This window comes from Thermobia domestica, chromosome 18 (genome assembly GCF_964235325.1).
Source record: "Thermobia domestica chromosome 18, izTheDome1.hap1.1, whole genome shotgun sequence".
In the NCBI taxonomy this organism is placed as follows: Eukaryota; Metazoa; Arthropoda; class Insecta; order Zygentoma; family Lepismatidae; genus Thermobia; species Thermobia domestica.
This window is the reverse complement of record NC_137471.1, coordinates 3772514-3791969: the sequence shown is the minus strand read 5'-3', so window position 1 is coordinate 3791969 and position 19456 is coordinate 3772514. Positions and strand designations below refer to the sequence as shown.

The following is a 19456-nucleotide window of genomic DNA, read 5'->3' as shown; positions in this document are numbered from 1 at the left end:
GCGTGAATCCGCTGTATTCAAAAACGGTATACCACAGGTATTGAAACGGGCAGGTAAGGCGAGGTGTAGAATGATTTCTGTGGGGAAGAAACAGGCCAAACCCCGGCTTGCCATTAGCCACATACGAGCTAGAATTCGGGAAGTCGGGGCTCTACTCACCAGAGAGAATCCACCCACACAGAGGAGTATCGCGAAGCGCCTACAGCCACTACTGAAGACCGTGCACACTGTGATTTGAGGTTGGTCATGCGATGAAAGAGGTGTGTTCATAAGCTCTTGTCAAAACATATCCACGAAAAAACAGAAGAAAAAAGGTGGATTTTGATTGAGTAAGGAAAACAAACAAACAAACACACACACACACAGCGAGAGAGAGAGAGAGAGAGAGAGAGAGAGAGAGAACCTCGCACCAACTGTCGAAAGCTGTATGAGCGGTACCTGGCCGGTGAAAAGTGGAAGTTTGTTGTAACATTGGACGAGGCATATATTTATCTGGCTGACTGTCACAAACCACGTGCAATTTTTTATCGATCGACAGGTGCGAGGGACTTTCAAAGATGGTCCACTGAATGCATGGAAAGTTTTGGCACAAGTTTTATGATCATTGCTGGATACTCGTACCAGGGCAAGCTGACCATACATCGTGTAGCCAAAAGCACGAAAGGGAATTCGGAATATTATTGGGCACCATTTATAGTTATGACATTTCCCATCTCTACGGAAGGGACAAGAACCGTGTGTGCATCAACACAAGACATCACACATCTCGCTCAGCCTGCTCTTTCTCCAACAAATGGCAGCAGAAACCGGAATTCGTGTTATTCCATTCACAAACATTCCACTGAAGTCCCCTGATGCGTCACCGATGGACTTTTGCGCCTTTGGTCTCCTGAAACGAGCCTTGTTTCACAAGAGACCCCGTACCGTTCAAGGGCTATGGAAAGCCTGTCAGGAGGAATGGTTTCAGATGGAGATGATTACACTGCATGCCTGTCTCCTACAGTGGAAACTTCACTGTCGGGCAATTGCCCAGATGCAGGGCTACCAAACAGAGCTCTCTCGATGGTAGCGACATGTTTTCTTTTAAGGTAAATGCAGTTTGAAATCGTCACCATAGATCGAAGACAACCTCTGCATACAGGTTGAAAAGGAATGATTTAACAATCATGGTAGAAAGATTACAAGTTAGTAAAGAAATGATTCGACAATCACGGTACATAGGCTACACGGTATTAAAGGAATGATTCAACAACCACAGCACACAAACTACAAGTCAAAGAATGATTCAACCATCATGCTATACAGGCTACAAGATAGACAAGAGATAATTCAATAGTCACGATACACATACTACACGGTTGTAAAGGAATGATTTAACAATCATGGTATAAAAACTATACGGTAGTAATATAATGATTCAATAAATACGGTACACAGGCTACAAGGTAGTAAACAAATGATTCACCAACTAGGGTGTATAGGTTACACGTTAGTAAAGGAGTGAATCAAAACCATAGTAGTTAAGGAATGTCTAAGCAATCATGGTACATAGGCTACACGGTAGTCAATCAACGATTCAAGAACCACATACACAAGCTACAAGTCACGGAATGATTCAACAGTAATTTTATAAAGGCTACAAGGTAGTCAAGGAATGATTCAACAGTAATTTTATAAAGGCTACAAGGTAGTCAAGGAATGATTCAACAGTAATTTTATAAAGGCTACAAGGTAGTCAAGGAATGATTCAACAGTAATTTTATAAAGGCTACAAGGTAGTCAAGGAATGATTCAACAGTAATTTTATAAAGGCTACAAGGTAGTTAAGGAAAGATTCAACAGTAATTTTATAAAGGCTACAAGGTTGTCAAGGAATGATTTAGTTATCATTCATAGGCTACAAGATTGTAAAGGAATGACTTAACTATCACGGTATATACAAAATGAATAGTCTACTGTTCGTCTCGAAACGATTCATAAGTTCGATTCTCAATTCTGTGATGAATACAAGCTGTACAACAAACTAAATCCCACGCTGCATTGCACTATATTAGATTGGTGAGAATGAAATGTCCACAGAAGTGCGTCACCTCGAAAGGAAAGGGAAAAAATAACACAATACCTGGTTAATCAAAACACTCGCCGGCCATCTGGAACCACGGATTTTTGTCATCGCTCCGCAAATGATTGGATTCTGTGGCGAAAGAAGTACGGTGTCTCCGATGCGAAGAAGACTTTAACCACACGTTGCACCGATCTTCCCTCCCAAAAAGTGCTTGAGACGCCAGAAGAGAAACTAGTCGGTGAAAGAGACGTCAGGAGAATACGGTGGATGAGGAAGGGTTGCATGCTATAATTCATGAGGATCTACAATGTCCTTTGAGCAACGTTTGTGCGTACATTGAAGTGTAACATGAGGACATCGTGTCTTTGACGATTTCTGCACTCTTGCAAGCAAAGTTGTGATTCATATTACAGAGTTCAGCATTGTAGCGATCCGCAGTGATGGTATCGCCCCGACAGAGAAAAGCATGATGGATCAACCCCACCATAGATCACCATATCAGCAATATCTAGAGGTTTTGGAAACCATCCTGGATTTTGATCAAGATACAACTATAATCATACCTGTTGTGCTGTATGGTTGCGAAATATGGTCGCTTTCTCTGAAAGGAGAACGCAGACTGAAAGTATTTGAAAATAAAATCCTGAGAAAAATAATCGGAACAAGACGAACGGAAATTAGGAATGACACAAACTTCATAACGAGGAACTAAATAATTTATACCGTTTACCAAACATTAGGGGTCATCAAATCTAGGAGGCTCCGGTAGATAGGTCATGTAGCCAGAATGGAAGAAAGTAGGAACGCTTTCACAGTTCCAACTAGAAATCCAATCGAAAAGCGATCATTAGGAAGACTTAAGCGCACACAGGACGACATGGACAATATTAATATGGATCTTGTTGACATAGGAATACAAAGTAGAAACTGGATCCAGTTAGTTAAGGATAGAAGTCGGTGGAGAGCTTTTGTGCACGCGGCATTGAACCTCCGGGTTCTATAGGCCAGAGAGTTAGTTAGTTCAACTACTGTCATGACTGTTTACGATTGTCGTAGAAGATCCGTTAAAAAATAATAATAATAATAAAAGTGGCAATCCGATGCAGGAATCTTTCCTGCTTATTTCTTACACTGCTTCAGATGGCGACTATTGTTGGCCGATATGAACACATGTGGCGCTCATGATTCCTACGTTTTCACCTTATCAACTGCATGAGGACATCGAACGACAGTGGTATAGGGTATGTTTAACTCGTCTGGAATGAATCACTCTTACAGGACTTCCATGGTGTGTTCCTGGGCACTCATCCGAACAACGGTGGTCGGTGTCCACGTAAGTCATTTTGATCGCAATACTATGTCATCAGGACGAAATTTGACAAACGAGCGGCGAATAGTGCGTTTACTCGCCATTCCTAGCCCAAACAAAATTTTGTTGTTGTGGCTTATGTGAAGAATGTCCCGATTTGAATTAGTAAAGAAAAATCACCAGGAATTGTGTAATTTCTCAAAAGGTGTATTTTCATACGACCTTGTTTAACGAAGCTTTTTTTTTTTTTTTTTTTTTTGTACACTAGGCTGTTTGCTTGATGTCTACAGTTTGTGATGTTAGTAACATTAGTCCATCCTTGTGTTGTGTTGCTGACGTGAGCTTCAACACCAAAGCGTCAAATTGGATATTTCATTCGCACCAATCTAATATTAAAATATTTTCACATAATTTGTAATTTATTAAGGTATTTTCATTATTTTTGGTAACTATTTGTAATATAATTACGAGTAATATTATTTTCCTTCCGAGAAATAAAATTCTCTGTCGCACTTTTGCAACATCCATAATTCTCTTTACTCCGTCTGTTGAGAGGACTTTTGTGGTGTCAATTGATTCATTATGAAATTTTCCCCTTCAGAATAAGAAAATATGCCAATCAATTATGTAATTCTGTTATCTGTCACTAAATCATGATAACTTTGGGTTATTGTGTCTAGAACTTTCGCAGAAATATTTTACAAAAGTAGGTATATTGGCGCAAATATGATCACGGGCGTTTTTATATAAAGAACATTGTAGAGGGTATATATTTCCTATGAACTCCATATTTACTTATTAAAAATCAATTTTGAGGAATTCTGTGACTGTCCAGAGGAATACGAGGGTGTGTTCAAAACAAGACCGAACTTTTGCTGTTCTTGCTTTATTGCTCATTCTACAAACTATCAACCTCTATCTCCTTCGAAGTCCTCTCCTCTACTGTTAACACACCGTTACCACTATTTCTTCCAACTTCGGAACGCCTGCTGGGAACCATCTTTTTCGATAGTGGGCAATATTGTCGTTGCATTTTCATTTTCGTGAATTTCCCCTGTCGACTGAGTACGACGTTCTTTGAAAATGGTTCTGAGTTTAAGGAGTAGAAAAATTTTACCAGTATTTTACCAAATAACTTGCAAATTTTTCACTCAGGATTTGATGACAACTTCGATACTAATACCAAAGTTTTCAACAACCTTCAAACACTTAAATAACAATTTCCACTAATTACAGCGCAAATAATCTTGGCATATTAGTCGTCTGTTAACTTGGAAGGTCATCCAGTCCTTGGACCTTCGGTAACCGAACTTCTGCCCTCCGTAAAATGCTTAAACCAATCAATCATAGCACTGTGTTCGTCTCATGTAGTCACTCTTCTATGCTTGGTTAAGGATTTGGAATGTATCATGACAGTTTTTCACCAGTTTTACGCAAAATTTCACACAGACGCGCTGTTCTTCCAACTTTTTCATTGATGCTTTTTCACTAATCCGACGATCAGGTTATGCAGTCACTCAATGTGTCATTATTGATAACTAACTGAATGGAACCCAATAAAAAACTATTATTTTACCAAGATGCGTACGGCGCAGCCGGAGCACGCCACCTGCAGCTGCTGGCCCGCTATTTAAAAATTTCAGTCTGTTTTAAACACAATCGTATATGCTTAAGTTGGAAGTCATTATTCTGGCTGGGAAAATTTGATTTCAGTTTTCTAGATAGACGAAGTAGTTCAATGGCTCTGCCATTATGAAACTGGAATTTGTTCAGTGAAAGAACACCTGATCTTTTATAATTCATTTACTTCTTAAGTTCAACTTCAGGCATTTTTGGAGAATGGCCTACTTCAGTGGCGGCGTAAGGGGAGGAGCTAGCGGTGCCCCTGCCCCGGGCCCCACTTTATGGGGGTCCCCGGACGAATAGGTAAAAAATAATTACTAAAGAACATGGTTAGCATGAGCCGTACAAGGGCCGTCAAGGTTTATAATCCACATCTTCCCTAAAAATAAACGCAGTTAATTGTCAATCAATATTACACCAAATAACGGACGAAACAACAGAAATATCTATCTAATAAAAATAATCCGTGCCGGACTACCATATAAGCTAAATGAGCTATAGCTTAGGGTCTAGCTCTCTTGGTGACCCGCAAAGAAATTTAAAGAAAAAAACTGAATTTAGGTTAAAAATAAATAAAATGAAAGTTTCATTATCCTGGGGGAGGGGGGCAAAGAAATATAAAGAAGAAAGCTGAATATACGTGAAAAATAGATAAAGTAAACGTTTCACGCTCTTTGGGGCACCCAAAGAAATTTAAAGGAAAAGGCTGAATGTAGGTGAAAAATAAATAAAATAAAAGTTTCATTCTGTCCAATAACCTTAGAAGAAATTTAAAGGAGAAAGCTGAGTGTAGATTAAAATATAACCAAAGAAACGTCGAAGTATATTGTGTTGTTACATTCTAAGGTCTTATGATGCAAGTAATGGGGCCCCGTCTGCTAGCCTGCACCCTAAAATACCTATTTATCAGTTCAACGGAAGGGTACAAAGAAGGAATCAACGTACATAATGCTTTATTAGGGTACTAGCATTCTGTTGCTAACTAAAAGGTCTTTGGTACAGATGCTATAGTCATTGATTTACTTGTTTTCCTTCTATCTTCTTTCTTTTGTCCTTTGCAAGTCGAATTTTCAGCGAATAAAACCCTCTTCTTTAGCTGGTTTCCCCTTCTTTGCTCTTGTTTATTTGGCATATGAATTTGCACGTCAGCCCACAAATTTAGAGAGAAGAAAATGTTTAATACGAAAACAAATGTTCAAATATTCAAAAGAAAACAAGAAAATGAATCTTATGTTGCATCCTACTATACTTAGATTTTTATTTATTTATTTATTTTTTAACGTGGCGTAATTTGTGTGGTGTTTTTCTCAGCTTTCCGATAACCTGGGTGAACTACTGCGCAATTTCATCATATGGATAGCTGATTTCGTGTCGCATGTCCATTCTTGAGATTGTATACAACATGCAATATAGCAAGTTCAATGAAAATATATATATATATATATATATATATATATATATATATATATATATATATATATATATATATATATCAGTGCGTTGTCATAACTAATAAGAAGAGTCTAAACGGTATTTCGTGAAGAGTCCATGTCAATGTCTTGATTTCGACTTTACAGACAGCACTAGCACATAAGTGTTGTGAAACCTGCTTGTTTATTGTTTAAATTGTGACTGTCATTCTAAACAAGTTTGGAAGTGTATAAGGATAGGTCCTACAGTTATGTTAAAGTGAGCTCCGAACCACTGCGTTCCATCGGACTCCATGGATTTAAACCCACAACCGCACGCTCCAAAGGCGAGCGCTCTGACCAGTAGACCAGTCAGGGTTCTAGTAAAGCCTGTGGGGTTACAAGCAACACCTCATTACTGTCAGAAGTTTGTGAATTTTTAGAACAAAAGAGATTGTCTAACAGTAACTATTTGAGAGTGTAAATTTTGTATAAGAGAACTATTTTCAAGTGTAAACTTTTACGAGGTCACATTTATGAAGTAGAAATGTTCTAGTTTTATAAATGTTAGCTTTCATTTGTTTTTTTAGTTTTGTTTAAATTAGGGATGCTATGTATTATTATAGAATCGTCATGTTTTGGAGGAGATGAGAATCTGTTTTTAATCCGGATATTGATAAAACATTCTATATTTCTAATTATATATTTTAAAAGTTAAAGCAGCTTGAACTGTTAAGGTGGTTTGAAAGCAGTTGTCTTTAGCAACAGATGGCAGCACAATCTTCCTGTGTTCCATGCATATTTTTCATCTACTGAAAATCCAAATTGTTCTTACAACTTTTAACCTGTTTCTTTGAGTGTATGCATTACTGCGCGCACACACACAGATTTCAAGAACTTCTTATAGTATGTAGGCTTTCTTTTCACTCTCCTGAAAAATTTCGTTTTGAAAGGGCTGTTTTTTGGGGAAAAAAATCTAAGTTATTGGATTGGTGCAAATGAAATAAACGCTTTGACGTCTTGGGTTAAGCAGAATAAGAACTACTTGATACTTGTGTTGAATTAAAAAGGCTAATACACTTTAGAAATATCCAATTAGGGACTCTAAAATATAACTCACGCAAAGACTTAAATATTTACGGAGAAAAAAAAAGGACAAAAAACAGTGTTTTATGCTTCACGGAAAAAAAAATCCCAAAATTTCAGTTATTTTTTTTTCCCACAACTCAAAACTACTATTCATACATCATGTCTTTCCCACTAATACTATTTAGAAACCAGAAATTAGTTAGTTACCTGTTCTATTATTTCGCCTCCGATTTTGATACTTGCAGCCATCCTTCGTGCCAGGAAAATACAGTAAAATATATTTGGAACTTAACGTTATTATGCCGCTGCATGGAAAGTTGATTCTCAAAGACGGGTGGTTTCCAATGTTGGGAGGGCAACAGGAGGCAAAAATCATTCTTGACAGTTCACAATAAGAGAGAAAATCGCGTACGAAGTATGTTAAAGCAAGAAAGCACAAGGAACACTGCAAAACACATTTGTGACAATGTAAGAAATCGCAGTTGATAGTATGGAATTAAGGAAAAAGAAATGGAGGTAGGAAACGATTTTTCACTGTCATAATGTGCCGCATAACAGTGACTGTAAGTTATTTCTCAGAACATTACATGAAAGGCACCCAAAACCACCTTGCATATTCAATGCCCTCCCCAATGTACAGTCCGCAGAAAAAAACCTGCAACATGAGCATGTAAGTTTATTTTGAAACTACGCCTAACAGCGCAGGGGATCAACATAGCGTCTAAGTGGTACGAATCACGCCAGAAGAAACCTCGGCGTCCTCCCCTGCACACTTATTTTGAAGCAAAAGACTTCGTCGTTTCATAATCAACTTAATTGCTTATGTTGCAGGTTTTTTGCTGCGGATTGTACACTCATGTCCAAAATGACTGTCGCATATCTATAACTGTCTTCTTGTAAGAATATAATTTGATAATGATTTTGCAGGGTACTTTTAATACTGATACTATGTGTATAATAGGGAAATATATATTTGTGGTAAATTTCATAGGAAAAGAATTATAGATATGAAAATTAGAATAAGTGAAACAAAATGTTGCTAAATGGACAAGAAAGTTTTATTTTCGTTTTATTGTTCTTATTTACTGCTCTTTTGACATGAAATTTCCCCACATACATGTCTTTGCCGATTACACACATACTAACATTATAAGAAATACCGGGCGAATTCGTTATCAAATTATATTCCTACAACAACATATTTATAGACATACGACAATAATTTTGGACATGAGTGTACATCATTATTCGGGAATCGCTGAATGCTTGCAATATGTTTGAATTGATTACGACACCTTAATACAAATCTTTCATTGTATTCATTTTAACATTCAAAATAATTATGTTATAATCTTCGAACTAATTTAGGTCACTTTTTTTTCAATATGAAGATAATCTTTATTCAAAGGAAAGACCTTGTAACGTGCAAGTACTATTTCCTTCTTTCCCGAGAACCACGCAATATTATGAAGCTCCCGATTTCCGATTCGTTTCGCCAATTGATGGTTGAAATAGGTCCAGAAGAAAATGAAATGAAATCTCTAAGTTTTACGTCCCACAGTTACGCCGGTTAGGCCAAAGGAGACGGTGATGATGAGAGATGAGTGAAATGGTGGAATGAAGAAAGTGGGAGGAAACGGGAGTACCCCCCCAAAAAAAAAACCACGAGCACGGTGCTTGTCCACCACAAAGTTCACACGGCGCGAGCTGGGATCGAACGAGGGACCCCAAGCACCGGACCCAAATCGCATCGGTTATATTATTATTGTTTGCATTTTTTTTTCAATATCAGCTCATTGTTACATTTTGTACGTAAATTTGTCTCTAAATGTATTATTAGGAGCATTACTTCCACTTTTTCATCTAATTACAGTACGCGTTTAAAATAGGATAGTATAGGTAGGATAAATTCTAAATTCTTTGTTGCTACGTATTGTTTGTTCTTAAGAGTATGTTATTTGTGTCGTGGGTTATAGTTTCCGTTACACTTGTATCGCTAATCCTTTTTCTATCGTGTCCGTTTAAAAATGAATTAAAAAAATATGCAATGATAGCCCTGATCCGGTTTTATTTTTAGATACCAGTCTGAAAGCGATTCTGAGCATTAAAAAAATGACAGGGATGCTGAATGTCACCCCCATTTATTTAATATATCCCAAATTAAGATGGTTTAAACACATACACACCAACGGGAAAGGAGAGAGGAGTAAACAGAAAGAATGATTATACAAATGAAGGTCAAAAAATTGTAGTCTATAAATCATGATTGTTCGAGAAGGGGTCCCGATCTACTTCACTGGGCTCGAGCCTCAGTTTGCTTTACGCCGCCACTGGTCTACTTGCTAAATATATTTTATATTACAATTCTTACAATGAATGAAAAGCGGTTAATTACAATTTTCTTATCTTGTTTTCAGTCCAGACCTTTCCACAGTAATTACATTATTTTTTCTTCTTTTCCGAGTGAGTCATCTTACGTTCAGGTTTACTATCTTGAGAAGAAACAATACCGGCCTAAAGAAAAAGAATAAAATTATAATAAACTATACCAGATGAAAAGTTCTTTTCTCTTGGCTGCATCTACTGGTAGGCCCTAAAAATCCCTACCACTCTCTTGGCTGGCAAGCCCTTAAAAACACGATACACCCATCTCTTAGCTGCAACTGGACCCTAAGATTCCCCCAACTTGTCCCTTAGCTGCATCTGGACCCTAAAAACTCTACCATTCTCTTGGCTGCACATACGCCCTCAAAACACTATACCTCTGCATCTAGGTTCTAAGGTTCTCCAGAACCTGTCCCTTGGATGCGTCTGGGCCCTAAAAGCATTTACCATTCTCTTAGCTGCGCCTAAGCCCTCAAAACACTATACCTCTTCATCTAGGCCCTAAGGTTCTCCAGAACCTGTCCCTTGGCTGGGTCTGGGCCCTAAAAATCTCTACCATTCTCTTGGCTGCGCCTAAGCCCTAAAAATACACCATATCCCAACCTCTTAGCTACACTTGGGCCCTAAGGTTCTCCAGAACCTGTCCCTAAGCTAAATCTGGGCCCTAAAAATCTCTAAAATTCTCTTGGCTGCGCCTAATCCCTAAAAAACAACATAAACCCACCTCTTAGCCGTAACTGGGTCCTAAGGTTCTCCTGAACCTGTCTCTTAGTTGCGTGTAGGTCCTAAAACATTCCTTATCAAAAACTACCAAATTAAAAAAAAAAAAAAAAAAAAAAAAACTGTTTGGTTTTCTAACTACCTTTAAAATTATATCCTACTATAACATAGTAAAGTTTTATAATAAAACACTCACTCATTTAAAAAAGGTCCAATCCCATATACCATTATTGTCTCTACCAACTTGCTTTCAGTAGAAGTTTACAATATTAAAAAGTGAAGAAGTAATTTCGTTGACTATACCTCTAAGAGTTGTGCTGAACGGTTTCGATCACTTATTATCTTATTTTGTTCACCAGGTTAACTCACGTATATGAAGATCGGTTCACTTTATAAAACCATTTTGCATTTTTGATGCAAGGATTCTAAAATCGAAATAAGATTTCTTGATATACTAGTTGTTTGTATAGAAATTTATTATAGCGATTCCTTGGGCCCAATCCTATGCAAATTTACCATTTTTCTCCTCCAAAGGACGCACTAGAGGAGTCTATGCTTTGCAGACTAATATTTAATTTAAATGTTATTCATGTTGAGTGCTCCTTCAGCTAGCGTTCTTGAAAACATCATTATGAAAATGAAATGAAATCTTTAAGTTTTACGTCCCACGATTATGCTGGTTAGGCTAAAGGAGACGATGATGATGAGAAATGAGTGAAATGGTGGAATGAAGAAAGTGGGAGGAAACTGGAGAACCCCGAGAAAAGCCACGAGCACGGTGTTTGTCCACCACAAAGTCCACACGGCGCGAGCTGGAATCGAACCAGGGACCCCAAGCACCGGAGGTGAACGCTCTATCACTGAGCCACCGCGCCCCTAAAAACATCATTATGGTATAATTAAAGCTCGACTGTAGCCCTCTCCGCTTATCTAGTGTGCCTTTGGTGCACGTCGTCCGGGTTCGATTCCCGGTGGTAGTGCAAAAAACTTAAATTCCACAATCATTCATCATCCGCCTCCTTAGCCTAAGGGGCATAACCGTGGATATTATTATTATTATTATTATTATTATTATTATTATTATTATTTTAATAATAACTTCATTTTTTAAAGTTACATCGTGCCATTTTCAATGCAAAATTACGTTCTCTCTGCAAAGGAAAACTTATAGGCGACTACTTACGAAATTATTGACTATGTAACCATTCTATCTTCATGTAAGTGAATTAGTCTGGTGAACAAGATGTCAGAATAAGTAGTCGAAAACGATCAGCAAAACTCTCCAGACTCAACCAACGAAGTCAATGTTTAATTTATCTTTTTATTAATTTGATTTAAAATGCGGAAGTTAAAAATCTATTGTTGCAGTTTGTGATGTCATAATCGTACAGATATTGTTCAATTTGTAGTGCTGTGACACACATGAGTCACAGTATAATTGTGTCGGATGGAAGCGTATATATAAATTTACGAAGAATATATTGTAATTGAGCACAAAAGAAGAGTAGTGTAAAATTGTTACGTTTACTCAGCAGATATTGAAAAATGACAATCCGAGGAACTTTTAACACTGTGATCACTAGACATCGGATTTTTATGTAAATGCACATTTTGTTTGCTTATATGCGTTTCTGTTAAAACTTGGTATTGGTTTCTAACAGCAATAATACAGCTCTAATTTGGAGTTTTATAGTGCATATAAATGCACATTTCGCACGTTAAAACATATACTCGTGCTTAAGAGCATATTCTGTTTATTATTTCAATGTTTTCAGTTATTATGTCAGTATTAGCACGTTTTTTATTTCAGAGGTATAATTATAGGATGGAACAAATCCATTTTAGTTTGTTTTTTTTCAAAGCATTTACCTGTCTATGCAACAGAATAGCCTTTCGTATGAAAAGACTGAAGAATGCCTAGTTTATGGAAAACCAAATGTTAGCAATCAATCAGCAGAGCAAAGAGGCTTGTAATTGCCAATACGTTAAGAGAAATCTGATAATGATAAAAGGCATTACAATATCGTGTCATCATCAATTCAGAAACAATAGACGCAAGGAAGGCTGCTCAGTGTATGCTTAGCTTTAGTTGATGAAGCTTGGCAGAGCTCCAGCCATTTCCTGATAAATTCGGGCGCTCTGTGGAAAAGGAATTGATGGATGTTATTACCAGAAACTCCGACAACAAAACAACTGAAGCCATAGGAAAATGCCTTCAAGGGTTAAATTTCAACTTGTCAGAAAATATAGATACTAAACTTGCTCTTGTTTGTAAATATTGTCCAGTAACATCTATCGATGTTAAAAGGTTATTTTCTGGCTACAAATTTCACAATCTTACACCAAAAAATGTAGAGAAGCATTTTGTGATATAGTGTAAGGTTAATTATGGGAAGGAGTAAATCCTTAATTTTATATATATATATATATATAGTGGAAACGTGTAAAAAAAGTAAGTCTCGTATTATTTCGTGTAAACAAAATAAACTGTAAAATACAAATGTAAAGAAAAACTAGAGATCGTGATCTCACATCACTGTGTTTCTTTTAATCTCATAATTTGTGTGTTTTGAAAAGTTATGGGTATATAAACTGTAACTGTCACAAAAAATAAATTCTGAAGAGAAGTCCCTGAAAGGTAAAGCATATTTTTGAAGTTATATTTCACGTACAAAACTTTGTCACAACTTTGCTGCATATTTGAAAATGCTCTCTTTTATTACATTGCTAATGCATATTAAGTGCATATTTCAACACATATAACAACATAGTTGCACGCACATTTAATGAATTTTAAGTGCGTGAAAAATCCGATGCCTAGTGATCACACAACTATAGTTAACGTACCAATGTCTTACGGTAGATCATTTGCTGTCTCCTGTAACGAAAAATTTCACGGATTTGCAACGAAGATTAATTTCCATTCAGATTCACATTCTTTCTAACTCAAAGTTCATGGATTCGTGATTATTCCCTGTACGTCAGTTACATATTTATGAACGTAATGGTCAAAACGGCTTCTGAAAATGGTAAAATTTTATAATCAATTTTATCCACTTTGAATACATTTAGTAAGCAAACGGAAGAGAACTAAAAATATAGCTTGAAAAATATATTTACGTACAATTTTAGACACATTTTGCAATCTTGCAGCTCCACCCGCGCGATTATCAGGATTATGAAGGTCTTCTGTAAAAAGAAATGAAAGAGATGTATTAAGTTTCCTAATATATAATACATTTCACTATAAAGAATTCAAGAATATTATATACATACATATCGCCCCAGAAATCAGAAAGGTGCTAAGCACCACTTTCCTTGATTTTCAACTAAGTGCATATCTGACTGGACCCATTTCATGTTTAACCCTCCTGATACCGCCGCAAACACCCAGTATGCTTCACGATTCCGCGGGCCATTTAAATGATTTTTAATAATCTATAGTGTATGAAACAAAAGCGTATAGCATCACTTCTATTGAGCATAGAGACATGAAGTAAAAAGTATTTTGTTGTCTAGGGTCTCTAGTTTAATTTTTTGTGGCATTCATGATATATTTTTTTCAAATTCAGGGGGGCCATGGGGGCAAAAGTCGAAAATTCTAGAAAAAAGGTAAGTTTTGGGGGGAACCACCCGCAAAACACCCCCGTTTTCAATTTGGTCTGTAAATAATTTTATTTGAAATCTAGCTACAACCTTCCCAATGCGAAATCTGTTTGGTTTAGATGTTAGGACGAAATAGTATTATTACTATTTATTATTATTATTAGTATTAGTATTATTACTAATACTAATAGTAATAATACTAATACTAATGCTATTAGTATTATTAGTATAAATTTTTATTACTATGTGTGAAGAGATATTCGACACCCAAACGAACCAAAAACTCCGTTTCCTAACCGGCCAGTCGCATGTCACATCGGGCATTCTGCATACGCCAATATAATGGCTTACGGCTTCAAAGGACTTACTATTTTGTCAATGTAGTGGCTTGGGGTATCAGAAGAGTTCATGTTGAGCAGAAAGGAGACAAGTGGCAAGGGACAATATGAAAGGCGTATAGCAGTGAAACCTGAATTCTAGAAGAAAGAAAAATTCGGAATTAATTAGTGTTTCATTCGTTTTTTATGCTCTTCTGAGAAATTTGCATTTTGGCGCTTAGCGCCCTTCTGCTTTCTGAGGGCGATATGTACAAAGTGCACCATTTATCTTGATGTGCCTTTGTAACTTTTAAACTACTGGAAAAAATTGTACTATACTATATATATATATATATATATATATATATATATATATATATGTGTGTGTGTGTGTGTGTGTGTGTGTGTGTGTGTAGGGAGTTTCAAAACAACGCCGGTAACGTTTGGGAGGTATTCCTGGCACCAAGATGAGACAAAAAGTATAGACCAACCCGTTGCTGTTGTGTCGAATGATGTTTATGTCGAATTTTGTCTCTATACATGCAATGGTGAGGTAACCTTTCAAGAAAATGTGTTTTAGAGTGGTTGGAGACACTGACAACATGTGTGCTTGTGGGTTCACATAACATACTACAAACCTTGTATGGGTCATAGTCTAATTATGTCCGCCAATGCTATAGATTTCATGCGAAAATCTTTAATGTTCGCATTGGTTGGCAACACTACCACACTGGGGTGTTTGAGAGACGGGGACACACACACTGTTTTCCGTTGTCCAATGCTGCTTCAGTCACATTTGTTATAGTATATTTGTCACGCCATTATTAACAGTGTGATGTTTACACTTGGTTGGCAACACTGGAAACATAGAATGGTTGGGAGACGGTCAGACTCAACGTCTTTTAGCTATAGTGTCGTGTGATGTTTCTGCCAAGCTTGGTGTATAAACGTCTCATCGAACGGATCCAGTTTTGCAACTTATTCTTTCACTTGGTTGGCAACGCTGACAGGCTGGGGTCCTTGGGAGAAGAATACATCTACAGTATATTTTCTCTAGTGAGGAATAATGTTTATGTCACGTTTCATGGATATACATCCAGTGATACAAAAAAACATCCACCACATTGTATTTACAATTCGTCGGCAACACTGACCAAATGGGTACGTCTGGGTGCAAAGTGATATTATCAAACCCTTTCCCGAGTTACATTCTAGCAGTGAGCCAAAAAGGAACATGATGGTCTCAAGCGCTTAAGCGTGATACATCGTGTCTTTCATTTTTACTTCTGTGCAATAATCCATACATAGGGTCAAAAAAAAAAACAACGAACTGGCCCCTTATAGGGTCAGGTTGCGGATTTGCCCATGATTTGAAAACGGTTTCGTACTTCTCATGGCAAGAGTTTTCAGATGATATATAGGTTTTCCTCAGGTTCTTGGTTCTGGTAGAGTATCATCCCTAGTAAGTGAAGCATATTTTTGCTTTCGGCTATTCTCAGCACGATAATAAAGATTATTATTATTATTATTATTATTGAGGACATTTGAAGTAATAAAGGCGTTGATAATCTCTCATGAACATGCACCCACTTCTATATACTGCCGTACAACGTTACAAAATGGCAGTGCAATTACTCAGAAAATCTCGATGTTAATACATATGGCTGTTTAGCTCGTTTATTACATTTACTAACAAAAGATCTGGTAACTGAAGGTGTACAAGGAGACAGAGTGCTTGTTGTGAAATATTTTAAAATAATTATTTTGCATCTAGGAAATATTACGAGGAGAATCAGTCTTCAACTATTCCTTCCGAGTATGATGGAATACTGTAGATGACTGAGTTCAAATATTAAAAATTAGGCAGTGTTAATGAAAGTCTGTGAGGGAAATCATTCATAAATCGATGCACTTTCACAGCACAAAGTAAGAAACAGGCAGAAGATATAGTTTTCTTTTAGATCAAACGCAAAGAAACGATGCAGCAATAATAGCAGGTGTAGAACACACACAGAAGAATACTGAAGACTATCTTACAATACACGCTTCAAAATAAATACAAAAAAAAAAAAAAAAAAAAAAAAAAAAAAAAAAAAGAAATTTACAAGATGATACAAACAAGCTGTAACTTGTATCATCCGGCCCACTTCCTAGCTTGCATGCTAGATCCAGGGCTTCTGGATTACATTACCACAGAAGCATATTATTTCACTATGGTTTTTCGCTGATCAATCATACATGGTATTTCCTTCTCACTAACATTAGTGAAGTCTAAACTAAAAACTAGATAATTTTCAACTAGTGTTTGTCTGCAGCTGAATGGTGGAAGTCGAAAGAAAAACTTATTGATGATAGCATGCTGCAAGCAATTCCTCAGCTTCTAACGACCTGCTTCTTCAGCAAGAACAGGAAAGAATTTTCTACAGTTTCAGCGCAATTCATTCTAGATAAGAAATCGCTTAGGAACGGAAAGAAGTATAAGCTGCTTTTTTTATTTTACTCTTTCTTTAAATAATAATAATAATAATAATAATAATAATAATAATAATAATAATAATACAATGAACAAAACAAGTTTTAACACACCACCCAAAGCTTTTAGATTTCTCAGCTGACGTAGGGATCGGAAAAGATTAATGTTCAAAATTTTCATTTTTTTAAATACACAAAGTAATTTAAATAAACAACCTTGAACTGTGAAATCATTTTAGATGCACAAAAGTGGCGGAATCTGAAGCTAACATAATTTTGCTTAGTATGATTGTTCACGAATTAACCAAGCCATAATTATGAAAAGTTTCCGTGCATCTAATAAACAAAACAACAATACTAACATTAGATAATTATAGAATTTAAAAGTCTGTACTGTATTATGTGTAAGTTATATGAAGGAAAATTGTCGCTATAACTTATAAAATAATAGTAAAAGAACAAACACAGCATTTATCTTATTTTCACTTCAAGGAAATCATATCGAAATTTGATTTAAATCAATTACTTTTTATTTTAAAACATATCAAGAAATTTAAATTAAATCATCGTGCCTCATACCATTCTCAGTTTTAACACCTGTATTACTTGATAAGCATGAAAAGTAACATATACCAGTAATGTTATCTGCCTACCTTTAATATATTTTTTTATGTATGGATCCAAGTTTATCGTGAACGGCAGAAATACTCTAAGATCATTTACAAGTAAACTGTTTTTGTGAAATGAAAGAAAAATATCAAATTTGCGCTCGTCCCTGTCCATCTCTAGATGAGGCTCCTGATCTTTCGCTATTGGCATTTGAGGGCTAATCCTGAAATAGAACATTCAAGACCTGAAAATCTCAAAGGAAATTCATTTTATGATTTACATGTTATTTCTCTACAATTTACAGGTGTCTACAGGCCAACGATAAGTTTATTTATTGGATACACATCGTGATCAATTAGATGTCAAACAAATCTCCCGTGGCACATGCTGACAAAGTTTGAGGCTTTATCTTTCAATAAGGCTCTTTTACTAGAGTCTGTCTATTTCAACTGTGCCCCTTCTGGTGCTGCTGTCGATACGTGATTTCCCGTACCTCCCTCGAAAGAGGAGAGACAAGTTGTTGCGGCAGAGATCTTTCAATTGTTAGATGCGGAAGCGTTGCCAGAATGGATTATTTCACGGACTCTGCTGTGCTCTGTCTTATTAGCCACTACATTTTTAAGAGTTAGTCATTAATTTGGGCTAGATTTTATTAAGCATATTGTACTCTGTCCTCTTGCTAGAGCCTTTCTATTTCAACTGTGCCCCTTCTGGCGCTGCTGTCGATATGTGATTTCCCGTACCTCCCTCGAAAGAGGAGGGAGAAGTTGCTGCGACCGAGATCTTTCAATTGTTAGATGCGGAAGCGTTGCCAAAATGGATTACTTCACGGACTCCGCTGTGCTCTGTAATTATCCACGCTAAGTGGGCTACGATCTTCACTCGTCAAGACCAAACGACTGAATGAAAAAAAAAAAAAATGGCAATACAGCTGAGGTCACTTCTTTTCCCTAAACAAAGGTAGGGTTTCATCCGTCAGAGAATGGCAGGGGTGGGACCGAAGCATAGTTAGCATATTTGCCGAGGGCACAGGTGGAATAGACAGGCTTTAGTGCGTATAATTCAAGTTTTTAAGTGTTATGCCCACGGTTATACCGGCTAGGCTAAAGGAGTGCATATAATTCAAATAGAATTTTCACTTTTATAGTACATATCGCTTTACAACCTACGAAATTCAGTGTCAAATACTTCTTACGAACTTTTCTGATCGCCCATGCTCATATGAAATGGTTCACAACATAACTTTTTAAGTAAAAAATATAAAAGTTGATAACACTGGCCCATAGATGCACTTGTTATCAACAGATTTATTGAAGTCCAGATAGTCGTGTCCAAAACTCGAAATTGTGGATAAAAAAAAAACAAAAAAAAAACGTACATTCTATGTACATTCGAACTGAGAAATTAAAATGTGAAATTCGTATAAAACGTTCAACGAATTATTTTATACTCTTAGACAAGGTTGATTTGTGAGCCAGAACATAATGTGAATTTATATTTTATCAAAATACTATATATTATAATGTTACAAAACCATATATTTTTGACAATTCTTTGTTCGAACACCTTACACTACATTTTTCAGATAGCCTAAGATAATCTGTACTATGCGATATTATCTGTTTCTTTCTCATTCTCCATATAGTTAATAGTATTCATATCTACTCATTAAGGTTACGATTCTATTGTGAATATTATTATGTACATTTATTAGTTCTGGGTGAAAGATGTTAAAGAAATCTGACATTATATGACTCTATAATTTGGGCAGAAACAAATGTTTTATTCTTCAATTTTCCGAAGACTGTAACGTATTACTTCGGTTGCGATTTCTTCATATTTTGAACTTCCT

General features: G+C 36.4%; 1 protein-coding gene across 1 annotated transcript in view; it reads right to left on the bottom strand.

The window, feature by feature from the left end:
- The window catches only part of Arms (Ankyrin repeat-rich membrane spanning), a gene marked incomplete in the record, with an annotated part of 380241 nt that overhangs the window by 125413 nt on the left and 235372 nt on the right, over positions 1 to 19456 (bottom strand). The window contains 2 exon segments of the mRNA XM_081746181.1: positions 13725 to 13789; positions 17649 to 17827. Of these exon segments, the coding sequence (XP_081602307.1) occupies positions 13725 to 13789; positions 17649 to 17827 (244 nt within the window).